Genomic DNA, 18,964 nt, shown 5'->3' with positions numbered 1-18,964 from the left:
AATTTTAAAAATATTGGCAATAAAATAGGCGTTAGGAGGCACAATCTAATTGAAAATCCAAACAAAGCTATGTAATTGCATCAAGTGCTCTGATTCCCTTTTCCATCCTGCTCTTTGAAGTCAGCTTATTTACTTTGCAGTGGAAAGTTTTCTTCTACAGATTTTGCTTTTTTAATTGAGATGCAGAAGTAATTAATTCCAACAGGTCACTTCTAATTAGAGATCGAACAGCCTGGGGCTACCATCTGGTTTACTGAACTCCAAGGGCCCACAAGTTTAAGAACTAGCCCCTTTTCCATTCACACATCCTTAAATTTGGTTAGCTCCTAAGAGGCAACAAAACCAAAAACTTGTAAGTCTTTTGAATCCTTTGGTGCCATAAGCTTATGTCCATCACAAGACCTATTCTTTCTGCCAGATGCAGTAATCACAGTCAGTGCCAGAGGCCAACACACACCTGGTTTTAGTTAATCCTACACAGTCATTTGCCTGTGAAGGGCTTCCCACAGACGGTCAACAGGCAAAAATCATTCCAGTACTACTGGACAGTTTTTCTTTGTACTACACAAAAATAACTAAGTGGCATTAGCTAACGTTCCTGTATTTCATGTGACCACACACTTTTATGTATGATACTGTCATCTTCTGTTCCCCACGATCACCTTTAAATAGGATTCCATAAGGAAGAGTATCTTCTCTTATCCCACCAGTTTTCTAAAACGTGATTCCTTTGTTTTACATATTAGACATTGAAGTAACAGAAATGTCTCCACAGTCTTGCAAGTATTTATTATGTAAAGAACCACCCCCAAGTACCACTCTAACATGCTAGTGGGGCTCATGTGCTACAAAGAAAAGATTTTTATAAAAATATTCGTATTCATCATCCAATGCTAGCAAAACTTCTGCATCCTTTAGCATGATATTTACGTTAAAAGTTGTAGCTCAGAATCCCATTGGCAAAACGTAACAGTAAAACCCTCACAAGCTTTCCAACGTTTATTTTACATGCATGAGAAAAGAGGAGAAGCAAAATTACTGTGTCAGACAAACATTCCTGCTGAATCCACCATGAGAACCCACATCAGGGACATGTTTTTAGATAACTAAGATGGCAAGTACTCTATTAGAACTCCAGTTGAAGGTTTAGAAGTTTCCAAAAGGGTAAAACCAGAGGTGTAGCTAGAGATACAGGGAATATTTTTATTATGCACAGTGACACACAGGATTTTCAGTTAAAACACTGAAAGTTGTATGGCTATTTCAATGACCTTCAAATTCCCAAGTTATTTAGTCAGGAGGATAATGGAGAAGTAAAATAATATTTCACCACTCTTCCTTTAACAGCATGCTCTCGTGAGCCACTACATCTTTTACTTTCATGTAGCACCACGATTCATCTTTGTCCTGTACTACTTTCCTAGACCAACACACACTGAACTTTAGGACAAGGACCAAAACGGCAAGAGAAGAGACCCTGGCAGAAAGAGTGGGGAAAGAGAACATAGCAAGCTGCACAGCACCAAGTACATCAACCTGACTAGCGTGCTGTACTCTAGCATCATATTTTTTTTTTTCCTTCTTTTTGTGCATGTTGGCTGGACTGCCTCCAGAAATTCTTATGTTGCAAAATGCAAAGTTTTACATCTGCTATCATGCAACTCTGAAGAATACCAGACACGTGTTTAGACTACAGAGAAAAATGGTTGGGTAACAGCCACATGACAGAATGAGTAGTAGATGGAGCCAGAAAGCCTTTCAGCTGCTGAGCTGACATGGCCAAATAGTTAAATAGGCAAAGAAAGGCGTATGTGGATGAGAACACGTGATGGAGGGCAACATGCTACTGGAATTAACACAGAATCTGTTCCCATTTAACACTCCGTGTAATGTCAACTGAGCATTTGAAAGCTACTTAAACAATCCTCCAACCAAGCCTTAAAGCCCAACTACAGTGTTCCCTGGAAAGACAGATGCCAAAGGAATTGCAGCACTCTCTTGTCTTAGATAAACACATTCCTGAGAAGCAAAAGGAATTCCAACCTCTTTCCCTAGTAACCAGTGGCAGCTTAACAGCAGAATTCAAGTAACAATTTCTTCCAGAGTACCACTGAAACCAGAACTTCTGTAGGGCTTGCCTAGTTTGCTTTTTGGAATGGGTTTTGTGAGCTGATATTAACAAATGAAGTAATTTTTATCCAACTTTTGAACAGGTCTTTGAGCAGAACAGTCTCCTAAAGTTGGATTTAAGTAACTCACTATTATCCGCTTAGTATAGATTCTGTATGTAGTTCAATTATCTGAAGTTATGTTTAAAAGACAGCTGTGGCATATGTTATCATAGACACTTCTATTTGCATCTGCTATAAATATGAGTTTTGTTAAAAAAATATGGGATCTGGGAAAGTAAGCTACAGGAAGTTTTTTCTTTTTTTTCATCACCTTCTGACATGACACAAAATGTAACCACTATAACTAAGAAGTTATGGGCCTTTAGGTTGAAAGCCATATACTAGAATACTCAACATGTATTTTCCCCAACTTGAAATACAGTTAAAAACTGTAGCTGAACCTGCATCAACTCTTAGTTGACCATATTCTCAGAACCATTAAAAAAAAATTGAAGAGAAACCTACAACATTCGTTGCTTTAGTTTATTTTTCGGTCGTCCAATAGGTTTTGCATATCGTCGCCTTATTTGGGCAGCTTTCTCATGAAGCAGCTTTCTCCCTTTCTTCTTTGGTCTACAGACCTGGCAAATCCACATGCCTACATTAAAAAAAAAAAAAAAAGTTTAATTGTACAAAGTTTATTTAATCTGTACTGCATGTGTCTACCAAGATACATGCCAAGTACACAAGGTCAATAAATTATCTTATGATTACGACACAGGGAAGGAGAAGTAGATGGAGAAAAGTGATCTACTCATACTTTGAAGTTTTTGAAAGCAAAGTGCTCATGGAAATGGTAAAAAAGAAGGCAACAAAAATCACAGAAAAGATTGTGAGCAAATGGGTTCTTAGAAGAATTTCTGGTTTAGCTTGTCCGTCGTTATACTACATTGGATCTTTCTTCATTAAGACAGTGACAAAAAAAAATTACATGAGCATTACAAAGCAATCTAGGCTAGAGCACACTAAAGAAAATACCACATCACACCTAGGTATGTTTGTTTTAATATGCAACAACTTGAATTTGGCATCCTTTTAATGTTAGGTGATCACATCTGAACACATTTATTATAGATAAGGCTGGGAATTTAGGGGGGATGAGGGTTGGGAGTCAGGGTGGGCAGAAATGGAGAAAGTATTCAGTGTAACTTTAAGAGTAAATAGGGAAAGCCACAATGATGTGAGAGCAGAAATGAAAGGTGCTACGTATCAGAATCTAGAGTTCTGAAGACACAGGTGTTTTATCTGTTTTTTAAATTACTCTTATAAAAGGCATGAAGAAGCGGGCTCTTTCACCTGCTCTAAGGATTTCTTTGTCAGCGTGTATACTCCAAACATTTTAAAAGCCTTCGTAAAACTTCACCTTAAAGAAACTGGCCAACAGTCAATGCGTCTGGTCAACTGACCACAGACCTTTATGAACTTTCTGAGAAAAAAACCTCAAAGAAAAATAAAGTATTGGCTTTGACATGATTGAAATCATACTGTTTATCAATGTAAGAACAATTTGCATGCTCAAGAGCTTTTGGTCATTTAATATGAGAAAAGACTGTGAATGAAAGTATTTTCATCGAAAGGATTTTTATTATCACCTTTTGGCATTCGGGAAAGTGGTGGGTCACAGCACTCCATGTGGAACCCTCTATCACAAGAGTCGCAAAAAAGCATGTTATCCTGAAGGGGGGTGGGAGAAAGGGAAGAGAAAAAAAAAAAAAAAGACTTAATAACTGAATACAGCATTGCTTGAAGTTGTACATCAGCAATTTGTATTTGCATACAAGCTAAGCATAGAGCTACAGTAAACAAAGAAGAGTCAGATAACACTCAGTGTAACTTACCGCATTTTTGCCTTGGATCCTACATGCACTGCATGTCTTGCATTCAATACACTGCCATCTTAAGGCCTTCACATTTGTTGTTAACTCTGGACAGAATTTCAAACATGATGGATGTCCTAAAGAAAAAAAAGAAGCTTGAGATTTAAGATTGGCAAGACGGATTCTTAAGTTCAACAGAACATAGCCAGCACCACCAGAACCCTGCAAACACCAGCTGTTTTGAAAACTTTGCAATAGATTATTTAACTCATTTACTTTACAAGATAAAGAATAGCTACCATAAAACTAACTTATGAAGAGAGGTAGAAAGTTTACTTTATTCTAATTGACACCTGTGAATGGTCTACACAAGCACTTGAAATTGAATTTTTATTTTCGCTAGGTTATTCTCATAGCACATTAAACTGCCGTTGGTTCTGAAAAAAGTATTTTTACAAACTTGACTCCACTTCCCTTTCATAGCAGAGCAACAGAAACAGAGGAAATCTTTAGATAAAACCATATTAGTCATTTTTCTAAATATATTAAGTATCTACGAGAGAAACTTAATAGTCAAACTACGTGCATTTTTTTGTTTCAACTTATTACTTAATGATATACAAAGAACAACTTCAGAGCAGTGAGAAGGAAAAAAAAAATTAAGCAGGCAATGGGCACAAGAAACACCTACTGCAAAGGAAGATTTTAAGTGGCAGGCAGTAGGGGAAGAGTAGCTGAACCACCACCTCCCACAAAACTATATTTTATTCTCTGGCACAACCATCCTCTTTTCATGGCAGGCTAGAAGGCCTACATGGCTTTTCCAATTACTAGAAGATATCAGACAACTGAACACATACAACACCTTAGGCAATACTGGCAGTGATTTTTCACGTTGTAAACAACCTCAGAGTGTACCATTAATACAGAAAATATAAAAGCACTGGTAAACAGGAATGGATAAGCCTTCCCAAGGAAACAGGTTTTGGCAGTATTATATTCAAAGATTATCAAGAACATCAACCCACAAATTGTCAGAGGTAGGAATCCTTGGTGCCATGCAGCAGTTTAATATGGCTGCAAGGATACGAGGCACATGAAGGAAGCTTTCTTCTCGCCATCAGGGTCGGAATGTGTGCTTTCTTCCAGGTAGCGGTCTAGTCATGGCAATTCGGACTTTCTCCATCCGCTGTTCCTCAGTTCAAGACTGAGCTAAACCACCACAAACAAGAATACAGGCTAATCCACGAGGATTTGCTATTTTTGTCTCCTAACAGACTGAGGCGTGAATGGAAAAGATGACTGATGGAATGCAAAAGCCACTTCGATAAGTGCAGATTTCAGCTTCTATTTCCTTTTATTGTATGTACCCAAGGCTTAACCTACTTTGTGTTAAACTTCAAAAGACAACATAAATGGTATGAATACAGCATATTCTCAAAATAAAATGCAGGAATAGAATATATTGGTAAAGATCAATCAATAATAAATTCAAAGAGTAGTTTCAAAACCAAAGATATTGAAAAAACATTGCCATTTCAGTCTTAGCATGCAGTTTAACATCAACAATTTTTTGTGGTTAAAACCAAGTATGAACTTAAAAGGGACTATTTTTCTTGAAAGTGACAAATATACTCCGTAATTGCATAGTTGAGTTCAATGCTACACTGTTCCCTTCAATAAAGCTTAACAAGACCCTCATTTAAAAAAAAAAAAAAAGAAATAAGAAAAAAGCTCCCTAGAGTGGCTGATATTAATAATCAATATCACAGAAAGACTTATTTCATCAACCATGACTTAACAACTAAATTAACACATTAAAGTGTAATCGTAAACCAATTACCTCCATACAAGTACATTTAATTCCAGTTATCTACTCTGCGCAGAAGTGATTTACTTCAAGAAGCAAGTAAGTTGTAGTTTAAATTGTTGATTTTAACTTGGCCTTAAGTAAATAACTGAGAAGTGCAGCCATAAGAAACACTCATTCTCACTGGTTGGTAACTATGCATAGATTAGACGTAACTGGGTTACTTTTTTTCTCTGTCATCTACCAACACAATATTTCTCATTCAAGCCATTATATAGGTTAATACAGTTGTTAATATCCTCAAGTGTTAAATTATACTGTCAGACAAAAGTCAAGAAAAAAAATCCACTTGTATTAAACATAAAGATTCTTCCTGCAACTCCACGTCCCTGAGCCACAAATAACTAGAGGGTGGAAGGGCATCAATGGGAATCACTGTGCACTTGCTATGTTCATTTCCTGTCCTTCCTGGGGATGCACTAGCACAGACAGCACAGTAGTTTTCATATTTCAAAATATCATATGGTATTGTTCTTTAGTAGCTGATAATAAATACACTCTTCATTTTGGACACAAACTGACATATCCCAAATATAACAATAACAAGTAGAGGGTAACACCTACCAGGCAAGAAGTGGTAATCAACACAGCTTTCACTTTTAAAAGGGACTCTGTTTAACAAATTTCTGTAGTCAGTTAAATGAAGTCACTGTGACCTTCAGTGATTTTACAGCTAGTTACTTTAAATTTGAAGGAGTTGAAGAGAAAGCATGCTCCTGGCTTCAAAATTTGCAGTATTTCAGCTCTAACTGATCTAAACTGAAATCAAGAACATACTGTCTTCTCCATATCCAGAAGCTGACACATCTGCCAAGAGGTTTTCAACACTTGATCAATCTCTCTAGTTTGTGAAGTGTTTCAGACAGTTATTTCTGCTGGTTCAATCACTTGACTTTCTTTTAAATCTCAACAGCATCAATATTTTAATGTAGCACACAAGTTTAACAGCTTACTGGAAATTTGGACATTTGAAGGCTGGCAATTTCCACCAGGAATACATATAGGCTTGCTGTAAAGTAAAGCTATTAAAATTAAAGGCTTGAAAATTCATTCTTGTATGTTCCAGTTAGAAAAGGTTATGATTTGTGATCTCTTGATTTGGCAGAAGTAGGTGAGATGAGGAAATTAGAACAGAACGTCTCACTCCTTTGTGACTGAATACAACTCATTTTACCTGCTCACTTTAGTTTTCTTGTAAATTTGGGCCTTGTTTATTCTCCAAAGAATGTGACAAAACAAGCAGTCTTTTAAAAGAACAAGTATTATATCAGTGACAACAATTATGTACAGTGCTAAATGAGATATGCTAATATCTCCATTTATCTTTGATACAAATGTTGGGAACTTATGCAAGATAATTCACATTAAAACCCCTTGTCTTTGATAACGTTTTAGGTAGAAAGCAGTATTATTTAGGGTGATTTGTGCACCTATCTCAGGCATGTAGTAGGTTTTTCTGCATGCAGGTTTCTTAGCTGTTCATTTTATTCAACTAGCCAACATCCTCCCACAGACAGCAATAATCAAGATAACTCCCATCTTCCTTCATTCTTAAAGTTCCTCTAAGTCCCCTTTATAAAGCAATCTCTGCACAGTCCTTTCCAAACATTTTCTGTCCCTGTGTCTCTTGACCTGACTGATGTTTCTTGTTCTGCTCTCCAGTCTCCCCTACCCATCTTTGATGGGTAACCCTCTTGCCTTCTCAGCTTAACATACTAACTATTTGAAAGGACAGCACCCACAGGTATTCTACTTACAGCTATTTTTTTCCTTTTTAAAAAATATTTATTATAGTTCCCCAGTACACTCAACTTATTTTTCCATCCTCTTTCTAAAACTTCAACTTCCTTTTAAAAATCTGTCAGCAGTAGCTTTTTAGTTGCTTCTGCATCTCTCAATTGGGAAAATGGAAGTAGAGTTCGATTCCAGTTCTCAAGTATATTGATTTTTCAGTATCAAAAGGGAAATTAAAAAAAGGGAGTGGGATGGGGGGAAAAGTTATGTTTGCTTTCATAATAGGATTTGTTTTCTCACATCTGACATCTTTCCACTTACTCCATTAGAAAATGCCCAGTGTATTCCATTTCCACTGCCCAAACACATTATCCTCCCAAATACTACAAAATAAGAGTAATATCAATGAAATGTGCAGATATCTGGATGGTTTCTGCTTTCAGAATACAGCATTACCTGAAGAGACACAAGCAACTGACACAAAACCAAAGTAGATATGCCAGTAGTGGGCACTGCAATTTAATCTCTGATCAACTCAACAATTTGCTTGCTGTGCACAACATGCAATTTCTTTTATGTTTGTTAGACAGCAATACCAGCTTTGAGATACACTACGATGTGCAGAATTACAAATCCAATTACAATAAACCTTCACATGAGTGAGGTTTTGTTATTTATAAGTTGCACTGAGATTGTTTTTTATTTTAGTTAGGCATCAGTAGCTAAAGTTTAATGATCCAGCAATCTGATTGGCAGTCTCAACATTTCATTCTTTTTATCTAATACATCTCAGGAACTAATTAAAGATAATTTAGTCTTAATGAGGCAGAGAGAATGTATCAGTGTTAATTCAAATGGAAGCTGATCCATGAAAGTCAAGACTTCCAGTTCTAAAGTGTCTTAGATCTATCAGGGGATTATTACACAACCAAAGAGTAGCTGATACCTAAGCTTAGCTGATTAATGTAAACTCTGCGTACCACAGAATCACTGAATCGTTTTGGTTGGAAAAGACCTGTAAGATCATCAAATCCAACCAGAATCTAACCAAGCACAAATCCTACTGAATTTCCAAATATTAGAATACAGATCTGAAAATACAGGAAACCTGTAAACCATTAAAGGAAGACAGTTTAAAATCTATGGAGTTTGGTTTTGCATACTGGGGTGGAAAAAAGCTACTTCCGTACTTCACTGTTTAATCACTTGCTTAAATATACTAAAACATACACCAGCTATAATAAAAAGAATCTGTCCAGGGTGACAGATGCAGAAGCACACAATCAAAAGCATATCCTGATTAACTGAAAACACATTTTCGATCCACACTGTTTTGTTGTTACTCAAGTACTTATGTAGCTATCACAGTACCCCAGACAGACTGTCTTCAGCACACTTACAGAATGATGACACACATGGACTCTGAATTCAAAGACACCAAAACAATACTTTCGCTTGCAGCTTTCTCAAAAGCAGTGCTGGCTTACGCAGACTCTGTCACTTCTCTACTCACTTCCCTCCTAAGCGCTTGTCTCTTCAACATTCTGGCATAAGAAGCTGGTATGGCTGTGTGGTGAACTGGACTGGGGAACAGATCAAACTTGTTGTCTTTCAACTGCATTTGCTCCTCAAGCCGGTTTAGATGCAACCAGGTGCCAGCACAGATGGGTAGCACTAAGCAGCTGCATGTTGCAGCCTGTGACTTTAAACAGCACCGCAATTTTGTCTTTGAGCTGGGATGGGCAGATCTACAGTGCAAAGCTTTACCAAAAGTACTTCCCAATCCAGCTGTAAGCTTATGGGGGCAAAAGTTTTTTACTGGCACAGCTGAACAAAAGCAGCCCACTCAACTGACAAACTATACTGGCCAAATAACTCCTCTTCCAGGATAAAGTTATTTTCTACAGGGGATTTCTTCAAAATAGCTAAACTGATCAGAGGATTTTCATACACCGAACTCTACAGCTACGCTGGGGAAAGCTTTATGGCATAGAGTTGCTAAAGAGATTTGCCCAAGTTTCTAAGCCAGATCCCTCTGTGAATCAGGAATAACCTAGGCCAAAACCACATTTGGTACCATCCATGCACAAGCACTGCACAAAGGAACAGTGTGCTACAGTATTTCATTTTCAAAATTAACCTAGTTGCTCACTTTAAGGGACGAACCTGCATTCACAACAGCCACGTGGAGTCTGCAAGAGCAACTGCAACACACAGGAGCACCGAACATATCATCAGTAGAGTCGCTATCTTGTGCCTGACAAGTAACAGGTGCCTGACAGCTTCAGCATGTTATTTGAAATATTATTCAAATTGCCACTTGAATAACAAAGGCATTTTATAAAAACTGAACTGGATACACAAAATAAACAGCAGCACAGATTGCTACACAGTCTTTATCATTATGATTATTCCTCAGCTTCTGAAATGTTGCAAATCTGTGCAAGCAAAATTCTTGATCATCATTTGATGCCATAAGGCAAAACGGAGCTTTCGGATCAAACGTGGATCCCAAACAATAACAGAAGTTCTGTATTTTACAAGTGTGGTTTTCCTATTAATTTCCGCAGCAGATCTATACTTTTGGCATAAAGATGAATTCATATCTCTAATTTGTAGTTATCCAGATGACAGAATTTTAGTGAAAAAACAAACAAAAATCTTCCACCCCCCGCTTTGTTTCAGTTCTCAATCTATATCCAAAGAGAGGATGACATTCAGAAGTTTAAAATGCTTTCAATACCTTAAAAACAGACTTAAACATTTCTAGTATCAGTACATTCTGCAAACTTACCACTGCTGCCACAGTCTGCGCAAGACAACAGCTCTTCCGGCTTTTTTTCACGATTCGATTCCTTTGTTCCCAAACAAAAGCTACATATCGGGATGGGATCAGCTCGCGGCTAGATTTAAAAATAAATAGAGTTAGCTAGCAAAACAAAACAAAACAATAACCAAAAAGCAAGCCTTTCTCAGTCGTCTTTTCTTTCATTTTTACCTGACATTTTTTGTACCAATTTGTATTAATTTCCAATAAAGTGTCCATTTTACTCATTTTGGAATAATAAAGTTTATTACTTTAACGTATTATGGGCCAATGTAGCATTTCTGAAATAAGTAATCTTGTGTACGAATCTATGTAAACATCTCCAGTACAAGATTAGTACTAACAAAAAGGAGAAAAAATTAGAATTTAAGACACCATACTTGAACACACAATTTCTGCTACAGAATACAATCACTTGTTCTTCAAATGCAATTGTGCTCAAAGATGAAGATGCAAACTGGCCTTCGTTAGAGATTAATACAGTTTCTTTCCATAAGAAAACCAGTAATTTTTACAGAAACCCTCAAATTTAAGACATATTTTATTACTTTACCATGCAATACAACTCATATCTCCCTCTGAAACTACCATTTCAGGGTAAAAGCACTGGATTCAACAAATCAACAGTTATCCATTCCAGTCTGATGAGTCCCATCAGCCACAATATACAATCAGAATTTAAAAGCCACGCAAAATTTTCAATGTCCGGAAGCAACGCACAGACATTTTTGGAGAAAGTCTTAAGAACTACTACAAATTTACTTCTTGGTCTTCCTAATCTGCGTTGTGACAAACGATCATAGATTAAATACCCCGAAACAGATTCTGTAGTAAATTTTAGAGATTTAATGAAACTACTTGCATCATCCAAACCGTGCATGTATTAATGCCAACATAGAAGTATGTGTAAACTGATCTGTAACAAATAAAATGATGTGCAACTATTTCTTCAAGTTGGATACTCAAGTGATAGAGTACCTTCCCGGACTGGCTGCTAGCAGCTACTTCACAGCAACTAAAAAATTAAAATAGTTTATTTTGCAAATTCATAGCTTCCAGATTTCGCTAAGCAATGCTGTTAGTTTTACATATCAAAGTAATTACTTGTTGTTTCCACCTTCAATGTGTACATTTCCACTCTATGCCACAATACTTTGAAAGCTGACAGACTATCTTCACTTGATCAATGAATCTGTATTCCATTACAGCTCTGGGAAGTGTGGAATGCTTGTTTTTAGGCGAATTCTTGAGAAGTCATCAGTTGTGTGTAGATATGGCCTATACCTCAACACAGAAATACTGAAACAAGGTTTGTATTATTGAGCTTTAGGATGATCTTAAATCAAGTAGCAGATTCCAAAGAATTCTGGCACCAGTAAGATAAAGTTGTCCTACCCAGCCAAGAGGAGCACAGACACCCTCGCCCCCGCCTACAGCCACTTCCACACACACATACCCTGAGGCACAGCACTTTTTCTAAAAGCTTAGTCCTCAGAAGATCTGCTCACTGCCAATCTCTTCACAATTTATTATAATAATTATCAGAATACTAACATGTATACCCCAAAGAATATATATAAAAGATTACCAGAGCCAAAGACTATTCCTAAGCATGGAGATGTCAGTTCTCCTCCATAAACTACTAAAGGGAACCACAATATTATCTTCTTGTAACTGATAAAAACAAACATCATCCATGGTCCTTACTAAGACCTCTGTTATGGATTATATGGATAGCTGAAATATTAAATTGCTACCTGGACAAAAATAATTGTCCCAAGTTATAAAACTGGCAAAATTCCAATTTAGTCATGCTTCAAAAAATAAAAAAAACCCAACAACTTATTGATATTCTTTGTCTGTTTTGGCAGGATAGCATTGAATGAGAACAATAATTCTACAGGTGGGAAAGCATATATCAGTTATCTGCAAAATTTTTCACTTGCAAGTTAAAAACGACACATACAAATTTAAAAAAAAAAAGAGTTGGTTACTATTCTTGACAGTAAGATGTCATAATTCAACAGATCTGTTTCATTATTAGACATTTAAAGAGTTTGTTTTTTGGAGCAAAATGCAATTAACAAAAACAAACAAACAAACAAAAAAAACCAAAACCAAACCACCAAAAACACCACAACATAAACTACACCAATAATCATAGCAGAAAAACAGTCCAGAGCTACCCAAACACAACTGTTCACTTGCAGCATCTTTTGGACATTTCTTAACTGCTACTTAAAGTTTAATTCAGATAATTTAAAAAGAAAGATTATTCTTTTAGTGGAATCCAGTAAAAATCTCCTCTTGGCAACCATACCATTCTCCTTCCCTTTGATATAACAGTGCTCTAGCCATTTCAGAAAGGCTTGCTCTGATAAATAATTTACAAGACATCACATATCATTCATGTAATGAAACAAATCCAGGTCCACAATCTCATTTATCTTTCCAAGATTTTTTTTCCTGCTCTACAAAAAGACATGGCCATTAGCCAACATTCATTTACTTCCCTATTTCAGAACACATCACCCCCACCTTTTTTTTTAAGTGAAGGTAAAATAAGGGACAAAGGTTGTTGGCAGTTCAGGGATACAAAGACTGATGTTCCTAGACCAAACCTAATAATAGAGAGCTTGCAAATCCTATCACTTCACACATGAGTTTTCAAGAAACTTACAGGCTCCAGTGTATTTTTGAAGCCATTTACATTAACAATTGTGTTACTGGGTCTGATCTCTGAGCTACTGGAAGTTAAGAATACACACATTCTTGTCAGCACAGTGAACAAAACATAGTTTCATTTGCTTTAGCTCGCACAGTCAAAGCAAACCCATATTGATACTGGTAGTATTATTTCTGGCTCACAACTGTCTCAATTAAGATAAACTAAGTGAAGTTGTTATGATTCTGTGAGGTTTTTGTTTGGTGTTTGTTTTGGCTTTTTGCTTCTGTTTTTTCACTAGGTCAGAACGTAATCCAAACAGAAATGCATCTCCTGCCTGTATCTCTTTTCTTAATCACTACTTTCTCTTCTAAAATATAGCAATCGAGTATCATTATCTTCTAAAAAACAATGATTAATCATGAGGAAGGTTAATTCCAATTCATCTCTCACAGGAACTGGTTTGGCCAGTTATTCCACACTGCAATATTTTATACCAGATGAATCAGTAATATTTTGCCTGTTAGTCAACCTCAGTTTAAAAGGAAAATGACTTTTTCATCTAATATTTAAGAACCACATTACTAATTGTGTTACAAAAACTTTTAGAAGTACGGTGTCTGCTCTGTCACTGAAGATAGGTCTGAATAATGCTTATCCAGTAACATACTATTATTTCTTCAGAGCTAATAAGCTGAAAAAAATTTTCATTCCTTTAATTTTAGGAAAAAGGTAAATTACAACTTCCAAAAGGGTTCGGTCTTCTGGGTCACTAGAAACTGTACATCCAAATTTAAAAGGCTGCTCTGTTTTTCTGCATTTCGAATTGCAGTAGGGGCAAATTTCCAGAAAATTCATGCGTTATGCCAACATGTAGTTGCACTCAGAAACTAAAGCTTCACAAAAAGTCAGGCAGTAAATTTCTCCCCCTCCCCTCCCTTTTTTTTTTAATATATTGTATACCATAAAGCAATAATAGACCAGCAACTCAGCACCTGTAAGCAGGTGGTTTTTTAATTTTACTTTCCAATTAGAACTTGAACAATACTTATTTAAGCATCATACATCCAACTGTCACAGTCAATCACATATCCAATGACCACGGTCCATCAATCCTCTAAATAGCATTAAGACCAAGTACCATATCACAATATTTTTACTGTCATCAGTAATTTTGGCTCAGAAACCCTTGCGATGCACACACTCTGATCATCTGCCCAATTTCACATTCTTTGTTTCCTACAATAAGTAGGAAAGAAAGGATGATGTTGTAAAATTCAGTACATAAATTTCTCAAATACATACAAGTTCTAAGCAGATTGTATTACTTCACACTAATGAACAAATTATTAGAGTTTGGTAGGAGATACCTATTTAATCCTGCTACGCATGTAGTGCAAATGTTAAACCAGGCATTATTTTTAACATTCATCATAGGAAGTTTCAAATATTTCAAATATATCCCCCTTTCCCTTCAAGCAAAAATGCAGAGGCAAATCTATTCCTATAAACAACCACCGACTGCAGCTGATCAGAACACTGTCATAAAAGCTGTGTGAACCAGAAAAGCAATGCAGGTACATTTTCAAGAGCCTCACTTACTAAGAGTATCACAGCCTATTTAGCAGGCCCCAATCAGTGTCTTCACTTTAGGCATTGTATAAATCCTTGCTCTGATATCACAAACACCATCTTTCTAACAAGGGCACTAACAAGACGAAAGAAGAAGCAAGGACTGCAGCTCTGTTACTCCCAACAAAATTTGGTATACCATATACACTGATTATTTTTTTGTGTGCTGCATAGAAAACCCCACAAACAAACCAAAACTATCAGAACAAGTATCATATTCAAGTGCCTGTCATTAAGTATCTAGAAAGACTGAAGACCACCAGATGGTCAAGTTTGAAAGCAACTGCCTTTCATCAGGAGGGCAATGCAAACCCACGAATTATTTCGTTTCAGTTTGCCTACATATGCTCAACCCGAGCGATGGGAGAAGGAAGATTTCTGAGACTGCACGTTGGTCCAGAAGGTGAGGTGGAGAAGGTCAGCATCACAGCTCATCCTCTTGTAAGCATTTGACACACGGTAGGAAAAGGAAGGACAAGCAACCACCCACATAACAAAGGAAAAGACAAAATGCATGAGTGACTTCATTCACCATAAAGAATCTAAAATATCATCCAACTTTAACACCTGTCAGTGCAGAAAGAACAGGGAATTAAAGAGCAGAGATTAGTGCTTCCAGATTTGTGTTACTGCAGTTATTGGAGGGGGGGAAAGCACAGACTACCCAAGGAATACTGTGAGGTTTTTCAGGCCTAAGAAAGATGGCAACTCCATGTCCACAGCCTGGCAAGGACTCAATTACAGAATTATACCACTAAAGATGTCAATGGAGCACTGAATGCTCCCAGCATCCTTACCATGACAAGTTCAGGTTCCTCCCCCACACCCCAAATCTCATTTTAGAATCAGCACATTTCATAACATCATTTTAAAGCCATTTTAGACAATAATTGTTTGCAATTCTTCTAACACTTAAGACTGTTTTTCACTAAAAGTTATACAAATGTGTCTAAATTTTTATTATGGTTTCATCATTTCAGTTGCTTCAGAAAACAACAAGAAAAACCATGCTTAGTAAGTTTGTGCTAGAGATAAAGACTAAAAATAATGAAAAATACTGGTACTGGTGACTTAAAGAAGTGTTTTGTCATTCATTTAAAAAAAAAACCCAAACAAACACACAAAACAAAAAACCCAACAAAACAAAAAAACCAATACCACCACCACAAACACACACACAAACACACACCACTCAAACGTTAGTTTCAACAATGTAGCATAGTTTACAAGTTCTGAAACATTAGGGACCCACTATCCTTACTGTTCTGTCTTTACATGTACTGCAAACCCTGAGATTGGTCCATGCAAAAATCATATGCATGTAGAAATAACAACATAGTGTTAGCATTTAAGTATATCAGTGCAGTTTCCATATTTAAGCAAAGACTTAGAAGTCATTTATGCAACCAGTAAATGATTTTATTTATTTTAATGAATCATAGCTATCTATTCTAAGAACCCAACAAGCTTTGCCACTGCATGAAATGAATCCTTGGTAAAAATTCAGCCAGACTTTTATTACCTTATGTCAGAATTTGTCTCAAAACTCTGGCACAAAATAACAACTTTCTTCCTAATGATAGTTTCTGTGCTTGTGGAATTTACATGCTTATCTGACTACAATTATAATTCCCATGAAATTCTTAAGGCATTTAGCATGTTCTAACATCCCACTCCCCAAAAAGTCACATTGTTAAGTCCTGAAAAATCTTATTTTTGAGTATGCAAAGTAACCCACAACTATAAATCCCACTGAAAGCAAGGAGATTGCTATTTGCATTGCTACAGCACTCTGAGGCTTTAAACAGATTGTCTGAAAAGTGTTAGGCATTAGCTGTGTACACACAATTACGGTTTTAAATGTTAGTCCCATTAAATGCTACACACACATTAAAAGAAATTGAAAGTTTCACACACTCTCCCAATAAATTTAAGTTTGAACACTAAACCAAAAAACCTCAACTGCTCACATTTGCAACTGTCTCTCAATGCCTTTTCATAAACACATCAACATCATCTGACAACCTGCTGGAAGACACATCCTTACATATGATACACAAATACCAGATCTCTAGTATCCTATGAATAGAAACAGCATGCAAGTAATTCCAGGGTTAACAGGACAGAGAGGCAAATTTTAATAAAAATGGAAACTGCCATGACCTTCACTAGGGATCTACTGTTCTGGTCCCAATCTTTACCCTACTTCAATTACTCAACTATTTACAGCCCTAGGAAGGACAGAAGCAGCAAGCTTGCTTTCTCAGAATTCCTACACTTTCACAAAGCACCTTCATGGGCTGCCTTTTGGGGGGGGGGCGGGGGGGGGATCATCACATCGTAGTTTGAAAAAAAAAAAAGTCTTTGAACAAGAAGTACCACCAGTAGCACCTCTAAGTACCAGCTTTTTAAAAAGTACTTTCAGTTGCAATTCTGTTATTGCACCCATTCTGTTGGTTAAAAAAAAAAAAAAAAAAAAAATCAAGTTTACTTTCCAGAACTGAAGAAATCCATCATGTTTCAGGAACCAGACATTGTAAGTTAAGCTAAACTTTGATATTTTTTAAAACAACTTCTTCATGAAAACTGTCCAGTAGATCCCATATTAGCTTTACAGTACCTCACAAGTATCACACGGTTAAGAGTACCCACTAACTCAAATGTTGGTAAAAACATGTTGACTGGCTATTACTGCAAAAGTATGAAAACATTAGACCTGTTAGAAACCTTAATGTAGCACCTATACATTCAGACAGCACAAAGCAAAAGCCAGCACAATGGCAATTCCAAGAAAAAGAGGACACTTCAGGTTGCCAAATTCTTTTATTACACCTTTAAGTCAATAAATTACATAAACAGGGTGTGTTGAGGAAGAACTATAGTCTGAAGGTTCTCCTCTTGTCTCAAAAGAGTATCTTCACTGCTAAAATACAGGTTTGTGTCCTCTTCTGCCCTATAAAACTCCAATTTCCTTACTACACAGTGGCATCCTCTGCTCACATCCCGCTCCTGTACTTTCAAAGGGTATGTCTGTATGGGAATTATGACATACAACGCAACTTTCAGAAGTATGCAAATTATCCAAAACTGAGCATTTTAAACCCCTTCATGTCCTCCTGGATTCACACACTCCAAAAGCATTTAACTGCAACAGTGACACTAGATTTCAGAGTTCAAAACACATTCTTGCAGGTCCATGACCTCCCCTTTGTGTGCACACAGAGCAATCAGCAGATGACTGGTGGAGAAGATTGTGAGGGCATGGATATAAAGACCATCTCTCATACAATGTTCTTAAATCATCATCTTGAAAACTGGAAATCGCACTTCCATCCTGCACTCCTGAGAAGGTGGGAAACTCCTGGAAGTGCATCCAAATTGACATATTTCTACAGGTAACAGCAGGAAGGGGAGCACTCTCCCACCTCAGCCCATTAAGAAAACTACGGTTCCTCAAACAGGCCTAAGAACTCTCTTCACCTGAGCACACTAGTTCCCTTGCCAACCTACGCTGACGTGTGCAGAGCATACAATGTTATTCCTAGATTTTTTATTGTTCCTCAGCTAATAATTCCAAGTAATATCCTTAAAACAACTTTTCCTTTTTAAAGCCAAGAAGCGTAAAACCAAAAATCTTCCTGTTTCCTTCCCGCTCTGAAAAATACGGCAAAGGCTACAATGCAGACTTTTATGCTTAGAAATTTATATACCAGAGAATTTTGACTAGCTCTTATAGGAAAATACACCATGTACCTCCCTGGACACGATGTGTCTCACTTGAACACAGCTCCCCACATCACTTTGCATGCCTTCATATTAACCTCAGGGGTCAACAAGCAACACTACAGCTGATGGAACTGAACAGACAAAAAGCTAACCTGCATCTTCATAAACAAGTACTGTCATGAGGAAGACACATAAACCAGCATACACTACTAGATACTTTTCTAAATACCATTTCTATTTTTACATTATGGAAAGGAACACTGCTGCTCCCTCTTCCAAACTGGGAAATAATACAACCTATAACAGGGGATCTCACAACAATTACTGCTTAGAAAACAGAATGCAGCTTCAGGCTTCAAACGTCTGTTTTCCTTGCAAAAGACAATACCATTCTATTTCAAGTTAGACCGTTGTTGTTTCATAGAGTAGTACAAGGTATTAGAAACAAAACAAATTTAAATTTATTAAAGTTGCTTCCATTGCATTCAAGAAATCAACTAAGATTAGTGCTCTCCATAGTGA

The 18,964-nt window shown here is 36.8% G+C and overlaps 1 protein-coding gene across 5 annotated transcripts in view; it reads right to left on the bottom strand.

Annotated features, from left to right (window-relative positions):
• Positions 1 to 18,964, bottom strand: part of KAT6B (lysine acetyltransferase 6B) — a 110,561-nt gene that overhangs the window by 44,928 nt on the left and 46,669 nt on the right. For all 5 annotated transcript variants that reach the window (XM_065639016.1, XM_065639014.1, XM_065639017.1 and 2 more), the window contains exons 3-6: positions 10,387 to 10,495; positions 4,010 to 4,125; positions 3,764 to 3,845; positions 2,637 to 2,769 (exon numbers count right to left, since the gene is read on the bottom strand). In XM_065639016.1, the coding sequence (XP_065495088.1) occupies positions 2,637 to 2,769; positions 3,764 to 3,845; positions 4,010 to 4,125; positions 10,387 to 10,495 (440 nt within the window). The remainder of the gene's footprint in view (positions 1 to 2,636; positions 2,770 to 3,763; positions 3,846 to 4,009; positions 4,126 to 10,386; positions 10,496 to 18,964) is intronic.

Source organism: Caloenas nicobarica, chromosome 7 (genome assembly GCF_036013445.1).
Source record: "Caloenas nicobarica isolate bCalNic1 chromosome 7, bCalNic1.hap1, whole genome shotgun sequence".
Lineage (NCBI taxonomy): Eukaryota > Metazoa > Chordata > Aves > Columbiformes > Columbidae > Caloenas > Caloenas nicobarica.
This window is presented reverse-complemented; position numbering and strand designations above follow the sequence as displayed.